The sequence below is a fragment of the Myiozetetes cayanensis genome, unplaced genomic scaffold (genome assembly GCF_022539395.1).
Source record: "Myiozetetes cayanensis isolate MyiCay16 unplaced genomic scaffold, myiCay2020 scf10, whole genome shotgun sequence".
NCBI classification, from domain to species: Eukaryota; Metazoa; Chordata; class Aves; order Passeriformes; family Tyrannidae; genus Myiozetetes; species Myiozetetes cayanensis.
The window spans coordinates 1,460,674-1,481,560 of record NW_026086605.1 but is presented as its reverse complement, the minus strand read 5'-3'; the positions used below and the strand labels follow the sequence as shown (position 1 = coordinate 1,481,560).

Genomic DNA, 20,887 nt, shown 5'->3' with positions numbered 1-20,887 from the left:
GGGTGTGTGGTCGCTGTCCTGCAGGCACCCTCACTTCCATGCATGGGTACAAACACACGCACGTGCTCACGAGCACAGGGCCTTGGTGCACGTGCCAACTTACGCTGGGGTAACAACATTTACACATGACAACTGATTTGCTTGCTTTCATTAAAGTCTCCGTGTGGTGCAACAGTGGCTCACATCAGCTAGTTTCTATTCAGTCAAATAAGCATAAGCAATTTTTACTCCAAGAAATATGCCCACCCAGAGAATGCATGAGAACAATGACACTGAACGTAGAAAACGGGTCTAGTTGAATTGGGGAGAGTGTTTTCTTTTTACCAATGCACAGATCTCTACCCTTCTTCTGTGCAGCTTCCCCTGCACAGAGGGGAAGACTCAAGATAACTCTGCTCAAGACAACCATAGATGTGGGCTTGCTTACCCACTTTATCACAAACTATCATTTTCTCACTTCTCATTTAAAGTAGTAACTAGAAAGAAACCTTTCTTTTAGCACATAACCCTCTTAAAATAAATCTACACTTAAATCACTAGAATCCCAGTTGTTGTCTCCCCTTTTTATTTTCTTTGCTAATATAAGGCTATAGACCAGACTCACTGAGAGCTGCTGTGGTCCATCCTTCTGATTTCCCCTACCATGATTTCTGTGTGGGTTGCTGCAAGGAACTGGACCCAGCAGAATGTGAATATTTTTGTTCTTTTTCTCAAGCTTACACGGCAGAAATATCACTAGAAGTCAAGTAATTATATAAAAGATGAGCTGTAGAAGACTTACCCATATACCCTACTGTCCCTACTCTTCCACGGATTGATTCACCCTCAGGGATTTTAACAGCCAGACCCAAATCAGATATTCTAATATGGCCTGGAAGGAAAATAGAAACAAAAAACCCAAAAAGCAGATATAATAACATGACCCAAATTAGTCCAAACCCCCCAGCTGTGGTCGATACTCTTGCAATTTACTGCTCAGACATTTTAGGAAAAGAGTGTTCTGAATCACTGAATTGGAGCAGTTTCACTGATAAGGAAAAGAGGAATTATTAAGGCCACTATAATGCAGTGAAATTATCGCTAACAGTGAGGCTGTGGACGGCAGTGGATCTCCTTAGATATTTTAAAACCAACGTAAAAAGGCAATGAGAAGCATTTGGGGAAGTATCTTGAACTGATCACAGAGAATGGATGGGCTGACATAATTCTGTAACTCTCTGATGGCTGAAGGGGCTACATCTGGTCTGTAGGTCAGCATGAGATTCAATTATCACTGCCCTCAGCAACAAAGGGGTACCTGGGTCTGCTCCGAGCCAGACTTCTGAAAACCGAGCGGGAAGCAGGGAGTCAGAAATCAGAACTTCCTTGATATTGCATCAGCCTTGCAGCAAGAAGGATGGAAAGAGAATGCAGGAAGGCAGACAGCCCCAGCAGAGCCGTGCTCGAGAGCACAGCCCCTGCTGTGCGGCACGGCTGCTCCGCTCCATCTGTGCAGGAGCTCCAGCAGCTCACCCTCCCCAGCACGGCAACAGCAGTGTATGCTGAGCCTCCTAATCACCTCAGGGCATTATTTGTCTTTGTGCAATATATATATCCTAAAACTAACTTAATCTGCTTTACTGTGAAAGCATCTCTGTAAACCTCGGAGACTTACCATAATCATCCAGCAGGATATTTTCTGGCTTCAGATCTCTGAAAATGAAAGATAGCAGCCGTTGGTATGAAGCTGGTTTTGATAACATAACCGTACAACTGTGCGAGTGCATTTATTACTGGTAATAAACCAACTGAGTGTCAACTCAAACAGCAAGGAACCCCTGAAACCAATACAACCTTTTACAACTCACTTCACAGAGAGACTGAAACCATATGTCTTTTTCTAAACTGGAGTTGGGATTTTTCACTAAGCCAAGCTTTTAGTTCCTAATCCGCTCTGTAATGGACTCATCCATCTAGTGCTGTAAGCCCTGTAAACCAAAGCCTGAAGTCCTGTGTGTTGTAAAATCTCTGCAACGTTTTCTCTTATAAAAACTTTTGTCATAAAGAAAAATATTTTAAATTTTAAAACACTTTATTTGCACGTGAAAATGGAAACAGCAATCTGCTGGGCTCAGATTTTCCATGCCTGGCATCTGACTCAGACCAAATATGTGAATGTGTGTCCATGCACTTGCACACATGTGTAATAATTTCACCACGTTTGGAAAAAGAGGGGCAGGGGGGAATGCCTTGCCCAGATTAAGACTCTTCTTACAAACATTTGTGAAACTCTAGTGCCTATGGGGTTTGGAGTAATGCCATGAAAATTGGCAAGGTGGTCACTGATGTCAAAGATGAGCCTTTCACTGCTCCTCTGAAAAAAAAAAAAAGCCCAAATCTAGCCAAGTTATAAACTTCTGAAATAAATAATCTCAGTTTTCATATATTTAGCAGAGCCTTGGCAGGTCATTCTTCTGAAAGGTTTGTCTGCAGAAAACCCACTCCGCCAGCTGCTCCTTTCAGATGCTGCCCAGCCCAGCCACGCTCAGGTGCCCTCGCTCGGCCACGGCTGTTTCCCAAACCTGCCCAGTTGAGCACAGCTTTGCCAGACAGGCTCCTTCCCTTCCTGCTCGTGCCTGGGAGAGGGGCCCAGAGGTGTGAGAGGGGAGGGAGATGGGCAGGGAGTGTCCCAGGAGGGCTGTGCTGGCCCAGGAGTGAGTCAGGGAGAACCACACTGCTGCCATTCACCACAGCGTGCCCTGGCTTTCATCTGAGCACAGTGCTCAGCCTGGTACAGATCCAAGCAGTGCTTGGCCTCTTCCCTTTGTAAGGCCTCCCTGCACTTGTGAACCAGCTTGATCCTGTTGGCTGCCCAGCAAGGGGCGATGCTTTGCAAAGAGCCAGGGGAGGGGCTGCACAAACCCTTGCACCAGGGAAACACTGCCCAGAGCCTGGGCAGGAGCCTGCCCTGGGCCTCCAGCTCCGGTGTTATGAACTGTCCTGGGAATGGAGAGGGGTATTTTATAGTTCTGACAATGCCAAGATTAAAATTTCAAACCTTGCCCTGTTTTTATTTATTATTTCAGGCAAGAACACACAGCACTGTGAATAATCTCTTCTTCTTGCTTGCTTCAGACCCTCTCGACCTCTCAAGATAAACCTCACTGGGTGCCCAGTGGTACCAAGCCTACTTTTCAAATAAACAATACTGAAATATGTGAAAGGCAGCTGAATGCTGAGGAGAAGCTGTGATTTTATTTAACACACCACCGTGAGCTTTCCCTGTCTATCAACAGAAGGTTTCCAGTGCTGGAGCAACACAGTCAAGGGCATCTCCTATTTATTTCTAAAAATATATTTCAAACCCTGTAAGAACTATTTTGTTGAAGAACTCAGCCTTCCCCAGTTACTTAACCTTCTGCTCCAGCAGTTACTGGTCCCACTTAAAGCTGTAACTGGGCCCCAATTACAAGAATCCTGCAAGCAGGCTGGGCAGTGCTGGCTTTGGATGAGAAAATGAGAGACTCCACGAGAACCCTGAGAACAGCAGTTGGGTCCCTACAGTCCTCTGTGATTTAGGGCAATTAGAGCAAGCTTTTCTCCCCCCACCAGACATCAGCTGTCACTCCTGTTTTCAGATTTCTGGTTCCCCAGGATCGAGGCTGGCCCCTTTGGCACGGCCATCACTTCCAGCTGTTCAAGAATGAAATGTCTAGGAGAAATAAAAGTCCCTGGTGGACACAGTGACATGCAAGGCTATTTTCCAACGGTACAACTTGCCACATGCAAAGTAGCCTTACCCAAACATACTGAAACATGAACTGCTGGTGCTGTGCCCAAGCTCTGAAGGCAGTGGCACATTGTTTGGCTGGGTGGGAAAGCATAAAGGACTCAATTAATCACAGTGGACAAGGCTTTACCATAAATTTGGGCAAAATGCCTAGGACAATGTGATATTGATGCTGACTGGAGCTTCCAGGCATGGTTGTAGTACACATGAAAATTATTTACACATATGTACGTATATGTAGATACGTGTAAAAAAACCTAAAAAAAAGTCACATGTATACATATTTATACATAGAAAAATAATACAAGGAGAACCAGCAGCTTTTTTATGTTTGCTTTCCACAAACCATCAACCCATTGACCTTTACTAACCATGAGAAATGTAGCACAAGTGCCATGTGTGACAGGGGAATTCTGGACCAGAGAAATGTGACTCTGAGCCTGGTTGTTCTCTCGGGTCACGTCTGCACCACCGCAGCCCAGGAGATGGGGGGGGGTGTTTCCCAATGCTGTGATTTACTCACAAGCATCTTGTTTATAGAAAATGAAATTAGGCCTGAGCAATAAGCGTTTTGTGATGAATTATTCGCCCTGAGAAAGTGGCAGTTTAGCTGCTGTATTTTATTGACCTGTATAGGACTTCTCACGGGCCCTAAAACACGCTGTGGTACTACAAATTAGGGGTCTCTGCAGAGGCTCCTAAAATACTGCTAGAAAATGTCACCTAAAAGGATATAATATCATTCATCACCAAACTGAGTGTGTCATCTGAGGTGTAAACCAGCAGCTCTTTTAAGAGTAACATGAAAAGAACTGCTTAAAGAAGTAGGATGCCATTTCTCTCAGAGCCATGTACTACTCCAGGTGACCAATCTGGTTCGTTCCATTAGAAAATGGCATTAGTATGGCATTATATCAGCCATGTTATGAATGTGCCAGTCATTTTCTTCAATAAAATGTGCTTGTAATCTAGCACTTTTAAAAGAAACACTCTATCATCTCCTAAATTTTTTTTAAAATGTGGTAGGATGTTTTTCAAAGAAAAGGGAAGTCAGACACTTCACTCACACAATTTGATTTTCCAACTGACATTACACACTTAGTTCCATTTTGCTCTTTGGGAAAAAAAAAAAAAATCTCCTTCTTGGGCCAGCACCAACTAAACCAGCATGTTATCTGTCTGCCCTCCATATGCCAGCCAGCAAGAGCTGAGGCACAGTGAGGCAAGCAAGTGGCAGTTTGCTAGAGATCTCCTCCAAGGAACAACAATATTGTAATTTCTATCCGTACAAGCATATGCATCATGCATGTGGCACGTGGGCACATCAAATGATTTAAAGTGCGGCTTGGTTTTTAAAAATAACATATTATTGCCTATTAATCATTGTCCTTGGAAGTCCTTTCATCAATTTACAGGGCCCTCTTCTGCTGTGTGGATGCCAGCCATAATGATTTCACAAGCTGGGATGATGAAGACAAACACTAACTGTTGTTTACAACTACGCCGGTTGCTGATTAAAAAAATAAATCCTCGTGGAGTCGCAGGAACTCTGCCTGCAATCAGCCCGCTTATCCAGCGAGTGGGCCCCGTGGTGCCCTGGAAAAGTGCTCTCCCAGAGCTGGAAGCCGAAGTGGAAGCTGAGAAGCTGCAGCGTGTCCTCCCCGGGGCAGAGCTGTGCCCGCTGGATGCACCCACGGCGCGGGGGATGCTGCCAGCAGGAGCCTCCTGCCACGGCTGCCACTGCGGCCACCACCATCCAATCCAGCTAATCACACCAGCTCCCCTCCCAGGGCGTGAATCCCTGCCCTGTGTCTCAGGCACCCTCTTGGGAAAAATCCAGGAGGGAGGGTTTTTCCGCGTCTGACGCGCTCCGGCCTCGCGTGCAACATAATCTAAGTAATTAGGAGGAGGCTTGGGTGGAGCGATCTCCATTTCAGGCCAACTAGGAACTGGATTCCTTAATGAAATTTCTTCAAAGGAACTTCCATCATTTTCTTGTGTCACCCAGTGCACGCTGAGGCAGGGTTTGGGGAGCTTTGTGTTGGTTCTGTGTAATTTAGACAGGATGTGCTTAGTGGAGGAACTGCTTCCTTCCACGATGACTGAATCATACTGCATTTACACAGGGCTCTGCGAAATTTCAACCAAAGCACTCGGGCACCCAAGCTGCACAGGAGGAGGCAGGCAATACCTTCCCACCCAGAAAAGACCTCCTAAGGCTCTAGAGAGCTCTTACCTGTACACAGTATTTTCTCTGTGCAGGTCTTCCAAGCCACAAAGGATCTCTGCTGCGTAAAACAAAGCTCTTTCCTCCTCAAAGCCTGGGTTGCCCATGTTGTAGATGTGAAACTTCAGGTCCCCTCCGTTCATTATGGTCAGAACTAAGCACAGGGCGTCCTTTGTTTCATAGGCATAGGCTAAATTGACCTAGAAAAACAGTTGTGGCACAGTTGTGACAGTTCAGTTAGCTGCTAAGGAGGAGGAGCTGGCTTTTCATTCACGAGTTTTTTTCTAGAGAAGTTAAAAAATACGCGGACTGAATTTGGTACAGGGCTTATTACAATGGCAAGCACACAATTTAAAAGCACAGAAAAATCAGGTGTTAGGATTTTGCAGATTAATTTGTTCAATCCAGCCTATTTATCACCAGAAACCCTCAAGGCTCAGATAGCTTCACAGGCTGGACAAACATACTAATTCCAGGCATATTTTTTTCAATGTAAGAGAAATCTTAGTAATCAAGGGAAACTACACCTCCTGCTGCCCTGTTTTGCATCTCAGTAAGTTCCCTGGAAGGCCCAAATAGACCAGTCCTGGAGGATCAAATGGACCATCACTGAGACGTGAAGGTCAGTGTTATTCCTTGGAGTCTCTTGTGAGTGCCCCAGGAAAAAGCAGAGAAGCCAAAAGCCACCACTTTTAAACACGTGCCACTGTCTTGGCTTCTGCCAGAGATGAGTAAACACCTTGCCTCTGTTGTATACACAGTGTTTCCTGAAATAAGTATAAAGAACACGGCAGATGCTGAGATTACACCTCTCTTTTTTTTTCTTTCTTTCTTTTTTTTTTTTAACTAAGGGAAGTTTTAAAAGGGGCACAAGAGCTGGTGTGACTCAGGAAAGCCCTACATCAGGCAGACCAGCTCCACTTTGCTGCTAAGATGCTTCTACAAGCCAATCTCTTCTGATCTATTCAAGTTGAACCTGCTTTAGTCTCTTCCAAGCTGCTCTCTCCCAGACCCTGGGAATTCAGGTAATCACGCTGGATAAAAATAGCTCAGGCTGATGCAGCTGTGATGCAAGTGGAGGCTGCAGAACGCATCCTGTTCCCATGGGAGGCACAGGCCCCTTGGCTGGTGCATTTCTCACGCACCAGAGACTGAAAGGAGACTCGGGAAAGGTGCAGGGAGCAGGAACGAGGGGCAAAGCAAAGGGCAGCAGCGGGAGATGGAGGAGGCATCGCATTCAACACCAGCAGTGCCCAGCAGGCGAGCGGGGAGCAGAGCTCGATACTCACTACAAACTGACTATTGACTTTTTCTAAGATCTGCTTCTCGTTTAGCGCCATGGATTCGCCTTTCCTCTTCTTTATCCTCTTCTTCTCTAATCTCTTGCAGGCGTACATCTTGCCCGTGGCCCGCACTTGGCAGGCGCAGACCTGCGAATTAGGGAGAACAATTGCCGGGTAATTCGAAGCAAACGCCGCGTCTGGGCTGCGCTTCACTCCTCACGACCTCCTCCGATTTAGTCCTTTTAAGGCGAGAGACCGAGGCTTAGCGAATGAGGCTTGGGTGGGGGCAGCTGGGGAACCGACTGCTGTTTCCAAACCTGCTGTGTGACACCGGTTTAATTATTTCACTTTCCTCCGCCTGCTTCCCATCCCACCTCCTTTTGTCTGCGCGGATTGCGATCTGCTCAGCCGGAGCCCGCCTGCACCTCCCCTGCCTCTCCAGCAGCCTCGAGCCCTAACACACAGATAAGGGTGTGACCCTAACTCCGCTGGGAATGCAACATCCAAACACAAAATAACCCTCAGAAGCATCCTTTTGAGATTGCACTCATGAGGGGGGTTAAGTGAAACTGTGAGCAATTAATGAGAATCAGTCTCTGTCGCCATCAGGCTCCTGTACCTGCAGCGCCCAAAAAGTAAGAACCACTCTTTAACAGAAAAGTTTCAGAATCACTCACCTCCCCAAAGCCGCCCTTCCCCAGTACCCTGTACTGCCGAAACGTGTTTTTCGTTACTGGTTGCCTGGAAGAAAAGGAAATAAATAAATAAATAAATAAATAAAAGGCACGCTACATTTAATGCACTCTCTGTGATTTATTTACTTCAGAGCATACTTTTGAAAAGCAAAATAGATAAATATTACATAATCACATTATTTCAGGGTAATCATATTATATAATATAATATATAATTATGTAATTGCATTACTTCAATACTATGTATGGCTTGAACTTTTCAATTCCAACATATTAAGCTGTAATAAAATACAACACATTAGTGAGTCATCAGGATAATTTCTGCTAGCATCTTAAGACCAAGGAGGGTTCTGAATCTCCATTATGTAGCTTTGGCTTTTGTTAAGCAAAGAGGAGGCCTGAAAGCTTCCAACAAGATATTAATTCCCATGATATATGGGATGGTGTAACACATCGCTTTGCTTGGTGTGCAAGACAAGAAAAGAGATCCAAAATTCAATCCACTACGAGATATTTCTGGTGTCTTAAACAAAACATGAAACTGATGTGAATCAAGGGAAAAAACAATCCTGGGAACAGGAGAGGTGGATTTATGACCCCTTCCCTGGCCTACCTGCCTCCTAGGGGAGTGCCACGAGCAAGGAGGGAGCAAAAACCAAGGTAAGGGTTAAATAAGTCTGTCTCTGAGGGCAGAGTGCTCCCCAGCAAACACTAGACATGATCTCTGGGCAATCTCACAGGCTTCCCACAAAACCTGCTCCACCAGAATGGCTCCAGATCCATCCACATCTAACTTTTACTTTGCTGCTGCAGAAGTTTTCTAACGTGACAGAGAAGAATTCTAGATGTGTAAGGATCCAGTTTGTATCCATCACTCCACCTCCAAAGTTTTACAACTATCTTAGCAGCAGAAATGGATATTCCTCCCATCATTGTTCCCCTCTGGAGGGTGGCCAGCCTGCAGAGGGAGCACAGTAACGTGGCTGTTCCCACCACAGGGATGATGAGGTTGATGACAATGAGGAATAAATGTTAAAGTGAATCATTTCATTAATGCCCATTATTGTTTTTCGAAGTGGAAGAAGAAAAATACGGAGAAGGTCAAAGCTAGAAGAGGAAAAGATGCTATTTTCAGGCTTCTGCCAGGCTGCTGCAAATGCTGTTGGGGTTAAAAGCAACAATTAGCAGTGATAACTACATGTTCAGCAATGTCCCTGGAGTAAATGGACTGTGTGACTGCTCCCTTGGAGCCAGCAGGCTGTCAGAAGGAGCTGGTGATCATTCCATGCTGCCAACATCTCTTTGCTAACCCTAAAAGCAGCTCTCCCAACTTCTTAAGCCAGGCATATCCAATGGCTTGTCATATTTTTTGGGGGAATGGGAAAAAAAAAATCCTCAAAGCATGTCAGAAAATTCCTTATCCCTGATGGGAAAACAGATAGGAAACAGCCTGGCCAGAGATGAATCATCTGATGGGTTCTTTTAATTGAAATGGCAGGGTAAATGCTGGACTGGGCGAGGATGGCACGTGGAGCATATCTTGGCACAGAATGGCTCTCCCTCTGCCCACCCCTCCTGTGCTGCAGCTTTGCAGCTTTCCAGGGAGGGGAGCTGGCACAGCTCCTTTGATCTCCCAGGCCTCACGCTGACACACACCGCTCGTGGCTCTGGCCCGAACTCATCTGCCCTAATTAATTCCACTTGTGGAAAATGGGTCTTCTCTCAACCCGAGATCACTGTTGCCCAGTGGTGAATGTCTGCTACAGCCCTCCCTGACAAGGAAAAGGCAGCAGCCCCTTTCCTTGCAAATTGTTACCCACTAAGGCTGCCTGCTTATTAAATGTGCTCAGAAACGTCTAGCAAACATATATGGTGTATTTTTCTCTGTTTAGAGTGATTTAATAACAGTGACAACTGGTGCAGAGAAAAAGTCACCACATTCAGAGAGCAGCTCAACAGAAAGACAACTGAAGTTGCTGAATGTAATTAATCATACCTAATACCATTAAATGGCCAAACACTCGATCTTTACAAGCAAACATATCAGATTTTGAGCATATTCTACGGATTTTGCATGAAAAGTAAAAATAAACATTTTTAAAATTTATTTTCATTAAAAAAAAAAAAAAATCTTGTGACACTTACCTTTCCAACCACTTCCACTGAAGAAACCTGTCGAAGTACATGCTGCTTAGGTATTCTTGGAATGGTTCCCCACTGAGGTGGTCAAGGACAGATCTATCTCAGATGAAAAGGATATATAAGCATTTTATAATCCTGAACTTGGAGCAAAAGAGAAACAAAACAAGAGGAGAAAATCCAGACTTCTTGTCTGCTAGGATTATTTTAGTTTCCCTTTATTTTTTACTTTATTTCACTCCCAGTTTCAATCTGGGAACAAAGTGATATGCTTGATGTATTTCATAACAGGAGGCCTTATACATGCTGAGTTGCAATATACACTGGTTATGCTTGCTGAAAATTAACAGGGCAACTCCCATTGGCTTCAATGGACTTTTCCAGAGTCAACAAATGCCTTTACTTCTGTTACTAAATTAACACTACTGCCTCAGGAACTGAGCTCCTAAACCTTGGGGGATGTTTACATCTGATAGAGGATTTCTGACTGAAGCCCATTTCTGTCAGAGGCATCACTCTGAGGGAAAATATCAATTTCAAATCCTCCTATGCAGAAGAAGAAGTACATGTGACTAAAGTCAAAGGGGTTTTCCTAACAGCTATGTGCTTTGTAGAGTGAAACAGAGGAAAGAAAAGTCTCAACAGGGATGTGGATTTGTTTCTGGATCAAGGAAAGCATTTTGGGGCTCATGCAGTGGGTGCAAAATCTTTTGCGTAATGAAAGGAATGAAGGACTAAAAAGGCCAGTCTGCAAATGTGAGGACAAAGTCTGTCCCTTGTGACAGGCAGCCAGAGACCATCAGGCACCCCATAAGAGAGGCCAAGGGTTCAGAACTAAGAAAGGAGGGGCTGAGCTGAGCCAGTTGGCTGAAATGAAGGTGGTTGCACTGCTTGACAGGGGGTTGTTCACCTGCTGCTGGTGGCCCTGGCCTTGCTTATCCACCTCTGCCGGCAGCACTGGCAGGACTAAAGTTGGTTTGGGGTGAAAAATGCCCAGAAAAAAAGGAGCATTTCTGTCTAAGGGCATACAGACACATTTCCAGATTTTGCTGGAAGGAGGAAATCCTCTCTGAAGGACTACTCTACTTTGGGAATGGAGAGTTTGTCTTACCCTGAGGCAGTTCTAGGCCTGAGCAGACAAGTCACCATGAATAATGTGTCTCCCCAGTTTAGTTTCTCCCTGTTCCTGAGCTACTATTTTTGGAATTTCTCAGCTCTTATTTTATTTTTTTTTTTAAATTCTTACGCCATCAGTTTGGAGCAGGCAGGTAATTGCACATACTCAGTAAGTCAAATTTTTGTCTTCATTAGCTTTGACTGGACACTGATCATACAGTTTCTCTAATGGATTCAAGCTTACAAAATAAAATTAAAAGTAAGTCTTAAATGTACAGTTTTAAATGGGGGCAGGAGCAGACAGTCAAAATATTAAAGGTCAAAGCAGGAGCTAGAGCTACACATGCATTTTTCCTGCAGACTGATTTTTATTTATGAAGATGTGAATGACACTCATCCCTGTCCCTGCTTGTACAGGACAGCAGGCTCCATATTTGTATGTATTCCTCCCTTTTTTGGTCTGACTGTGAACTCTTTCAAAATTAACATTATTCAGTCCCAGTAAATACCAACAGCGAGTTTTTAAAGCTTCCTTTCGACCTCATTTTCAGTCCGTGTGAAAACGACCGGCATATTTATTAACAAGGCCTCAGACCTGGCTCATTTATCTGTTTGGGAGCTGAAGGAATGGCTGTGGGTGAATACGGGCCTGCATTAAGTGGTGTCCAATGCCGGCCCGCTCCATTCAGTCAATTAAAAGCTGCACGTATTTTAGGAGAACAATAGCTGCCTTTCAGCAGTTGTTTGCTTTTGAGTCCCGCTCTTTGGCAACAACCAAGCACGTTTTAGAGGGAACTGTCAGCTCTCGAGCCGATCTGAGGGCTGGAAACAGGCACCGGGGGGGTTTGCGAGGAGCACAGCCCTGCCTTTGTCACCGGGACTGGCACACACGGCCGGAGCATCCCCACGCGGCCAGGGACACCGGCTGGGCTGCCGGGGAGGGCCAGAAATAACCCGCGGCTCCTACCAACGCAAAGAATAACTGAAAACAGAAAAGGTCAATGAAATGAGTCAAAACAATGAATGACAGCGGAGCGAATGTTACAAATCCCCATTACATCATCCGGGGAAAACAAACCGCGCTCAGCCAGAAACCGCACGGGCCAGCGCGGGATGAGCCCTCCCTTTCATATTTTTACTGGGTTTATGATCTACTGTTCGGGCCAGCGTTTGCAAATGCAGATTGCATACCTGGAGCTTTAGCACATAATGGCCCAAATCGCCTCCCCGCTGCAGGAACCGATAAGCCTTTTCCCCGGACAAAGGGGTGAAATAATGCACGTTGGTTTGAACGCCAAGGGCAGACAGAAAGCATTAAAAAAAGCCCCATTCTCCTGGTGAAGATTTTCTGGAAAAGCCATGCGGAGCGAGTTTGCACATTCCTCTGTCTAAATGGACCGTATAGCCACTTAATTTTTATTCACTTTGAAACAGAGATGTTTTCTTTGGATACATTATCATTGTAGCTCTTTTCACACAGCATGAAGCCCATGGCTGGTTTACTTGGCTAGAACACTCTGTCAAATACCTGAAACAGTAAGTGCCTGTGTGGAGTGTGTATAATGGCATGGAAATATTTATTATATTTTGTTCAGATGAAATGACTTCACTAGCTTGTCAGCTATGCCTCCAGGACTACGAGCAGAAGCCAAAGGTACCTGCCTCAGGTTCGAACTGCAGCGTCTCCCCCCACCTGACACATTCCTCCCTGCCACCTCTGGGCATCGAGTTATACTTACTTTGTACACTGAGAGAAGAGCTCTTTGCAGGGGCTGTTTTCGAGTTTCTCCTCTGTCTGCTGGACAAGATCTTGACTGACTTCGGGAACATAGGCTGGAGACTGGGGAGAGAAGAGAGGGCCACATGAACTCAGGGATAAGGTGTAGATTCTCCTCTCCTAACGTGTCAAAGGCACATTCATTATTTATGCCCTGAGCTGCTTCCATTCAATTCCAGCGGTTGTGTAAAAGCAAAGGAGCTTTACGTCAAACAGCAGTAAAATAGGATACCGTGGTAACTCGCTCCACATTCCACTCTAGCCTCACATCGCTTTTCTGCCTTCTCCTGTACCTTCACCTCCTTGCCCAGCCTCATGAATATGCAGGACACACTCCTTGCCAGTTCTCTGAACTGCTCCCTTGCATCCCATGAAAAATGTGCTGGCCTGAACTGTGTACAGGCCATTCCATTAAACAAAAGAGAATTTGCCCAGTGTTTTCACTTCATGGGCGATTCATTGTGCTGTCTGAAAAATCCACCCTTTTTTTTTTTTTTTTTTTTAACCAGCAAAGAAAAACAAGAGCAGAGCACTGGTATTTATTGAGATATATATATATATATATATATAAAGATGTTCACAAAAGTGTCTGGATGAGCACCTTAGTTCATCCTTAAAGGGAAAAGAAATTAATTCAGCAGTTTTAAAATAACAGTTTCTGAGAGGAACTTTGCCAACCAAGCACATAAACTCTTTTCATCCTCTCCTCCCTTCGGAGAGAATGTACATTCAGCCCCTTCAAAAAGCCCTTACCAAAGAGAGGTCTCTTGCAGAATGCCTTGATGGTTAACCAGTTACAGATGTTTGGGACTAATTATCTAAAAAGACAGTTTTTAGGCAGTCCACATTCTTACTCATTGACTGCATACTGTAATTATATTAAAAAGTGTATATTTGTGTGTGTGTGCGCACCTATTTATAGACATTTCTCCCATTTACATGAAAGTCCCTTTATATAAACAATTTAATTCGGGTATTAACAATAAATCCAGCCACAGATGACAAAATCCCCTTTCCTTGCAGGAGCCTCAACACTCTGTAAGGTCCCCCACCCGTGGCCATGACCACCAGATGTGCTGAGTGGGTGGGTCACAGAGCATCATCACTCATTCCTGGCCAGATGTTCTCATTAACTCACCCTTAGTTGGAGATGTCTTGGCAAGCACTGAAATGCAGTGCAGGCAGAGTTCAAAAACACTGGGAATAAGGACAGGGGAAGGGGCAGAGGTGGAGCCACAGAAAATCCCCAGCATGGGGAAAGCTGAATTAAGTCTTTTATCTTTTCCTTCCCGCTGCTGAAATGTGAATTTGATCCTGGCTGTGACATGAAAAAGTGAGTTTGTTCCACTTGAATGTTTTTAAATAGGAATGTGGTTTAGAGAACTGTCTGTGCATGCTGTGTAATGCAGTCTCACTGTTCAGCCTCGACAGGCAATCTGCACAACGTGCTGGGGGTACCTTTGACCTCACTGAAATGTTTCCTCATTTCCTCAATATAATTCCTCCATTTCCTCAGCAAAAGATATCCAGGGAACACCTACTTCTAATCACAGACAGAGCAGATTACTAATAATTAAGAAGTCTCATAGTTTCTTGAGAGGCAGATAAGCCCTCCACCTTATCATCTAAAAGTTGAAGAGACTGAGAAAAAGCCAGAAATTCTCAGCTCGTTGACCACTGGGGTTGACAGGAAATCAGAACTGTAGAACAAGTCTCAGTAAATCAGAAAACTTACAGAAATCCTTAGCTATAGATGCCTATGATGAAATCTAAGTCCCAGTTTTAGTTCAAGAGAGTAAGTAGAGGCAACAGTGAAGCTGTGAAAAAATGAGGAAAAAACCTCAAAAATCCCGTTTTCTAGACCCAAAGCATTGAATCTATTGGGGAGGAAAAAGGAGGGAAACAGATTTAAATAAAAAGCCTTTAAAAGCAATATTCAGATATGAACCAAAGCCTAATGATTAGGACTATTTCAGTTGATTTTGGCCAGAGATAGATGAATTAATGCCTATAATGTATAGTTTGTTTACTCCATGGGTAACATTTGCACAAACAAGCTCATGGGAAGCCCCAAGCTTGGTATGTGGCTGAGTGAATCCACTGGTCCAACACCCAGTTCAAGATGAACATCCCTCTGATTTACAGGGTACAGAAACACCACTGAGCTCCACAGTGTTTGCACTGCTGTGAATCAGGAATGTTGTCTGGTGTGAATGGAGCAGCACTTCAGTAAAACTGATACTAGAACCTGTAGCTGAAGTTACTATCAACTGAATCTAGAACTTGTTCTACATTTATAGGTCAAAGCTGGAATCCAAAAGCTAAATATTACACTGCATAATTAGTCATTTAGACCAAGTGACCTGATTCTTACTCATGCCAGGCAACCTCATGTCCCATTGGGAATTCATTTCCCAATGGAAGGTAAGCTGCCTTGAGGTTAGTTTGGAAGGTCATGCCCATTATGCATTTCTAGAGTACTAAATCCATCAAATTTCATCTGAGATCAAAGTACATATAAAAAAAATTATTATAAGCATTCAGCTAACACTTATTCTTATTTCCTAAGAAATTAAATTCTTAAAGGGGAAAAAGGGGAAGAATGAGCAAAAGAAATGGTGAGACAACATGGGAAGTGTTTAAAAATGACACAAATTGTGATTCCTCTCTCCAGGTTTCTGGGAGATACATTCACCACTTGGTTTTCCAAAACCACTCATTGCTGACTTTTGAATCTTTTTTCCCCATAGGCTGGTAATTTCCAAAAGTTCTGCAGGCCCAGCAGAACATTTTATGTCATTCTGCAGCCCTTCATTGTGTTCAGGGCACCACGTGCATGAGAGGAGCGTCCCCAACCCTTCCTAACCCTGCAGGCAGTTCTAGGGAGCCTTTGTATGATCCTTCCTGAGATTTTCCTTGAGGCTTCACAGTTCCCCCTGCTCCCATCAAACAGCCCTGCCTGCTGGTTTCCCTGTGTGAGTGCTGTGCATACCTGCAGCCTTCAAATGTTCAAATGGAGCCAGAAACAATTACAAGCCCAAACCCAACCCACCAACCTACTTTTGCTCCCCTGGAGAACAATTAGGCAGCACAGGTTATGAGTGCAAGGAAGCATTTGGATCCCAAGAGTGAAAGCCTCCAAAGGTAACACTTCGGCCATTTACAGATGAAAAAGTTGCTTCTTCCCTGGAGAGGTGCAGGAGATTTCTGCAGCCTCAGTGAACTGGTTATTAACACCATTCTCCTGCTGCATTATGGGCAATGGCTGTAAAAGCAAATGCAGCTTTTACAGGGGAACAGAGACACCTTTTCCAAAGTATTAAATGTCCTGTGGCAGCTAGGAGAGCAGTACACCGTGATTAAGGCCACTACATCTGAGCTCGTGACAAAGAATATTCTGCTAACTCTTCAGAAACACCTGCAGAAACCAATTACATTTTCTTGCATTCAGAACAAAACACTGGGGAGTTTTAACGAGTACAGTCCCATATTTCCCCTAATGGCTATTCTGTTTCCTGAAGGCAAAGAGAGTGATTCTTGAACTCGTTTACAATAATGTAAATCAGAAATTATGCCAGTCAACTCCACAAAGTAACACCAGGGTAAAGCTGATGGAACCTAAACCAGATTCATGGCCAGACTCCGGCAGCACAAGAAGTGCTTAAATTGATCCTACAGCAAAAATTTCTCTCATCACATTATCTTCTTTGACCAGACAATTTAATAAGAGTCCAGAAGCCCACACTACTTTCACCAGGTTTTAACCAAAATCTCCTGCCTCCTGTATCTTCTCCTTTATGACCAGAAACTGAAAACCTTGGTATAAATATTTTGCTGGCAAAGCACCATCTCAGTTTTATGATGCCTCTTGTTTAATTTTTAAGGAAAGAATGTAACTAGGAACTGCATTAGTGGTTACCTGAGAAAAAAGAAAAGGATGCTCAGTTACTTCTGAGTGCCATTAGCACAACTCTGACAAGTCTCCACTTTTAAATTTTCTTTTTTTTTGCCTTATTTAAAAGACTAAAGAGTTCCTCCCAGCTGCTCTTCCCTCTCAGGAAATGGCATGAAAACAGCTGAGGTGTCACACACTTGTTCAAGGCTGGCTGTGTTCATGCCCACAAAACCTTGGAGATACCCAACCTTTCGTTGATCTATCAGCAAATCAAATTCTTTATCAAACAAGGTGAAGTTTCAGCAGTGCCTGTGTGCAACGCTGCTGTTTCCAGGGAAAAAGTGCCCCAGTGACAAAGGGAACTGAGAGGTGTTGGGACTCCAGCTGAAGACATTTACCCAGCTGGGGTCACCACCATCTGAGAACACTCCAGAGAGCTGGCAAGAGCACCAAGGGCCTGGAGAGCTGAGAAACATGTTCAGGAAAAAAAAACCCAAAGGAAAGCATTGAGGAATTAAATGTGATTAGTCTGGAAAAGCAAGGGTGAAACATGACAAAGGGCTTTTAATATAAAAATGGTTTTAATAAAGAGGGCAGGGATCAATTATTCTGCATATTCTGCTCTACACTGGGGGAATGATGTGAAGAAATCTACTTAATTGGATATGAAGGCTTTTAAAAAAAGATTTTCACCCAGGGAAGCAGAAGGACAGGCATATGAATACTGTGGAATCTGTTCTCAGAGGTCTGAAAGACCTCCAAGGGCACTCAGACATCTGTTGATCATCTAAGTGTATTTGATCTCTGTTCAGTGCAAGAGGCTCTTGAGAACTCTCCCAATCCTCTGTATAAATGATTTTGCAAAACACTGGGCTCCATAAAACACAGGCACATGGCAGGGCCCTGAGAACAGCTGAGGAAGGGAGTTTGTATGCTGAGTGCTCACCAAAGGAAACCTGAAGCTCTGAGCAAGGAAATAAGTATCTTCTTTGCAAATGAACAGTCCTGCTTCAAGGACACTTGTCTCAGTCGTCACTGCCTCCTAAAGCAGTAAATGAAATAGCTTGCAGAACCCTGAACTTCTGATCAGAAAAAGCTTTGAGTTCAGTCACACTGACTTTGCAAGGAAGAGAACAGGGGTAATTCTTTATCCTTACACAGATCTTTTCATCTAAGAACCTGCAAATATTAAAGCTTCGTTGCCTGATTAAGTCTTTATGAGCTAGGTGGCAATCTCACAATATTTTACAGAGCAGTGAATGGGAGGTTAAGAGATGTGTTTTGCAGAAGGGTTGATCATCATCCCTAAATGAAATCAAAGAAGTCTCACTGAGATAAATGAAAGCTGGAGACGCTCAGATTCCTCAAATCAGTCCAATTGTAGCTTGCAATTAGTGAACAAGGAACAGAAACCTAGAAATACAGCCTTTCATTTTCTACCAACTCTTGCCAGTGGGTGTGAGTCATCACAGCATCTTAAAGCACAACTGTTCATCACCACAAAAGCTATATGAACCAGAAAGACACCACACTCTTTAGATTGAACAGACCTCATGCAAACTTTTGTCATAAACACAATTGCTTCCCTGGCAAGTTTCAGGCACGCAGCCACGACAGCGAAACACGAGGAGTTATTTTAAAAGCCACTTGCGTAACATAAATAACGGGCAGCATATGTTACGTCTCAGGTTATGAAAACATTCCACGACAAACTAGCTTAAAACAATTAAAAGTGTCTCAGTCAATGGACAAAAGTTCAAGGCATAGCTTTTCTTGAGTTTTCTCTGTCTCTGGTTCCAAGCATTTGTCTTAATGACATGTGCGTTTTCAGATGCTGACAGCAACGCTCCGCATGCGATCCATCTACAAACCTCCACGCAGATTTGCTACTGGTAGAGCCCCCAAAACTGTGAAAGAAACAGGCTAGAAGGAACTTTGGTGTGAGATGGTGCACGATGGGATGAGAAGAGCTGACACACAAAAACCTGGAGGTTCTGCCTCCACCCAGCTGTGCTGTTGCTGCGTTTGATCTGCACTCGCATGGCCATGGCCCGAGAGCAGCTCTGGGGAGCAGTGGTTTGTGCCAAGGATGGGAAGTCTGGCACAAGCAATGCCATTCCTGCTGTTGCTTTTGCAGGGTTGCATCGTTGCCCAGGTGCTGGAGGAAGGCTCAGCTGGCAGGGGGAGCAGCCACCAGGATGGGCAGCAGTGGTGTGACTGTCAGGGGTGACTGTCCCCAGCCCTTCGAGGCAAACCCTCACAAGCACTCATAAGGAGGGCAGTGAGCAGAGGGGTTACCAGGAAAAGGGAGACTGGGTAGATGTATGCAAGTCATGCTGGTAGGCACAAAATCAGGGAGAGACAAGGTTATGCGCTCAGATAATGCACATTTTCAACGGGGAGAGACAATGGAAGGCAAAACAGAGGCCACAAAATTGCATGTCTTTGTGCCTCCAAGGCTTATCTGCTCCTTGTGGCTGCAGATTCACCCCAAGAACTGGCCTGTGGTATCTCCACTGGGGTCTGCACTGCTGCCCTGAGAGCAGGGAACACACCAGTGCAGGGCCCAGCGTGGGCTCTGCTTTCCCCACGGCAGGGACACATCTGGAGCCACTCTGGGTGCCTGATGCCACCTCACCTCCCCACTTCGGGCAGGGCAGGCCAATGCCAGCTGAGATTCAGTGTCATTTACAGCCTGGGGAGTTCTGACCATGCAGCCGGGGACTGACACAGGGGAAGCCTGGAGGGGCTGACAGTGAGAATCCAAGAACCCTTCAGGTTGGGAAAGACCTTCAGGATCACTGAGTTCAACTGAGAAACGCAGAGGAGAGCAGCGGAGGAGGAGACAGAGTGTCTTGGTTGTAGATTTTGGGAAGTCCCTGATGAGGGAAAGGATCCCAGCACTGTCACAGCACATGCAGTCTCCTGATGCTTTTTGGGGTTATGCACAAATATGTCGGAACATTCTTTTGCCTTGCCCTGTGTCTGATCTTATCTGTTCAGTTTTATCTCTGAGTGTAGTAAACAGCCAATTCTACATCAGGAGCAGCTGCAACACTTGAAGCCATCAACTTCTGCATTTTCTTCTTACTTTTTTTTTTTCCCCCCCTACCACAGTCATTTGGGTCTGTATGAGGCAAACCAGTAAAGCAAAAGGCTTCATAATTCCAGGATATCTGCTTTGAGATGACAGATGTAGGAACTGGCAGTGGGGTGGATGGGGAGCATGCAAGGCAGCTGTGTTATTAGTGGCAATTTATCTATTAGGACAGTGTGTAGACATGATACCTAAGAATGGGGGCTTGTAATGCCAGGCACTACACACACAGGTCATGAGAGCTAGAGCTTCCAAAGCAAACCAATCTCACCAGCCCCGAGAGTGGGAGTAGAAGACAAAGACATGAAATCCCCCATCCAGGGTTACAGAGTGGGTCAGTGGCAGAGAAAATGCTGAACCTGGTCCTGTTCTCTGACCAAATGGTATTTTCAGCACCGAGGGCAGGATCCCTTGCTGGCAGATGAGTGAAGTGAATCAGCAGTGCCTGTCAACTGTGGGGTTTGTTTTGCAGCTGCAAGCTGATCTGGAGTCATGACAAATCTGTTTTCCCTCATATTCTGCTAAACTATCAAAACACACCGTTGACACACAGAAAAACACAATGACTGGAGACAACAGAGCCCTGAGCAAAGAGCTGAACACGTTCCTCTGCCTGGAGGGGTTGCACTAATCCATCACAGAAGGCCATGCTCAACACCTCAGTTCCTGCAGAAGATCTGCTGTAGCTTCAGGCTCACTCACCTGATCTGGACTCCCCAGGGTGCCTCCTGTGCCTCATCAAACCCACCAGTAGGAAAAGGACAAGTTTCCTCCCTGGGTTTCCTTCCTCTTTGGTGCTGGGGTACAAGTTGTGGGGTAGAACTGTGCCCTTCCTTGGAGAAACTCTGCAACCACTCAGGTTCCCTCTCTGACAAGTGCATAGGAAGCA

General features: G+C 44.9%; 1 protein-coding gene across 2 annotated transcripts in view; it reads right to left on the bottom strand.

Annotated features, from left to right (window-relative positions):
- GRK5 (G protein-coupled receptor kinase 5) overlaps positions 1-20,887 on the bottom strand; it is a 153,749-nt gene that overhangs the window by 17,605 nt on the left and 115,257 nt on the right. The window contains exons 5-11 of one of the 2 annotated variants that reach the window (XM_050334428.1): positions 12,969-13,069; positions 10,120-10,212; positions 7,957-8,020; positions 7,286-7,426; positions 6,006-6,196; positions 1,655-1,692; positions 782-871 (exon numbers count right to left, since the gene is read on the bottom strand). In XM_050334428.1, the coding sequence (XP_050190385.1) occupies positions 782-871; positions 1,655-1,692; positions 6,006-6,196; positions 7,286-7,426; positions 7,957-8,020; positions 10,120-10,212; positions 12,969-13,069 (718 nt within the window). Of the gene's footprint in view, positions 1-781; positions 872-1,654; positions 1,693-6,005; positions 6,197-7,285; positions 7,427-7,956; positions 8,021-10,119; positions 10,217-12,968; positions 13,070-20,887 lie in introns of both variants that reach the window. The other variant, XM_050334437.1, reaches the window with a different exon arrangement.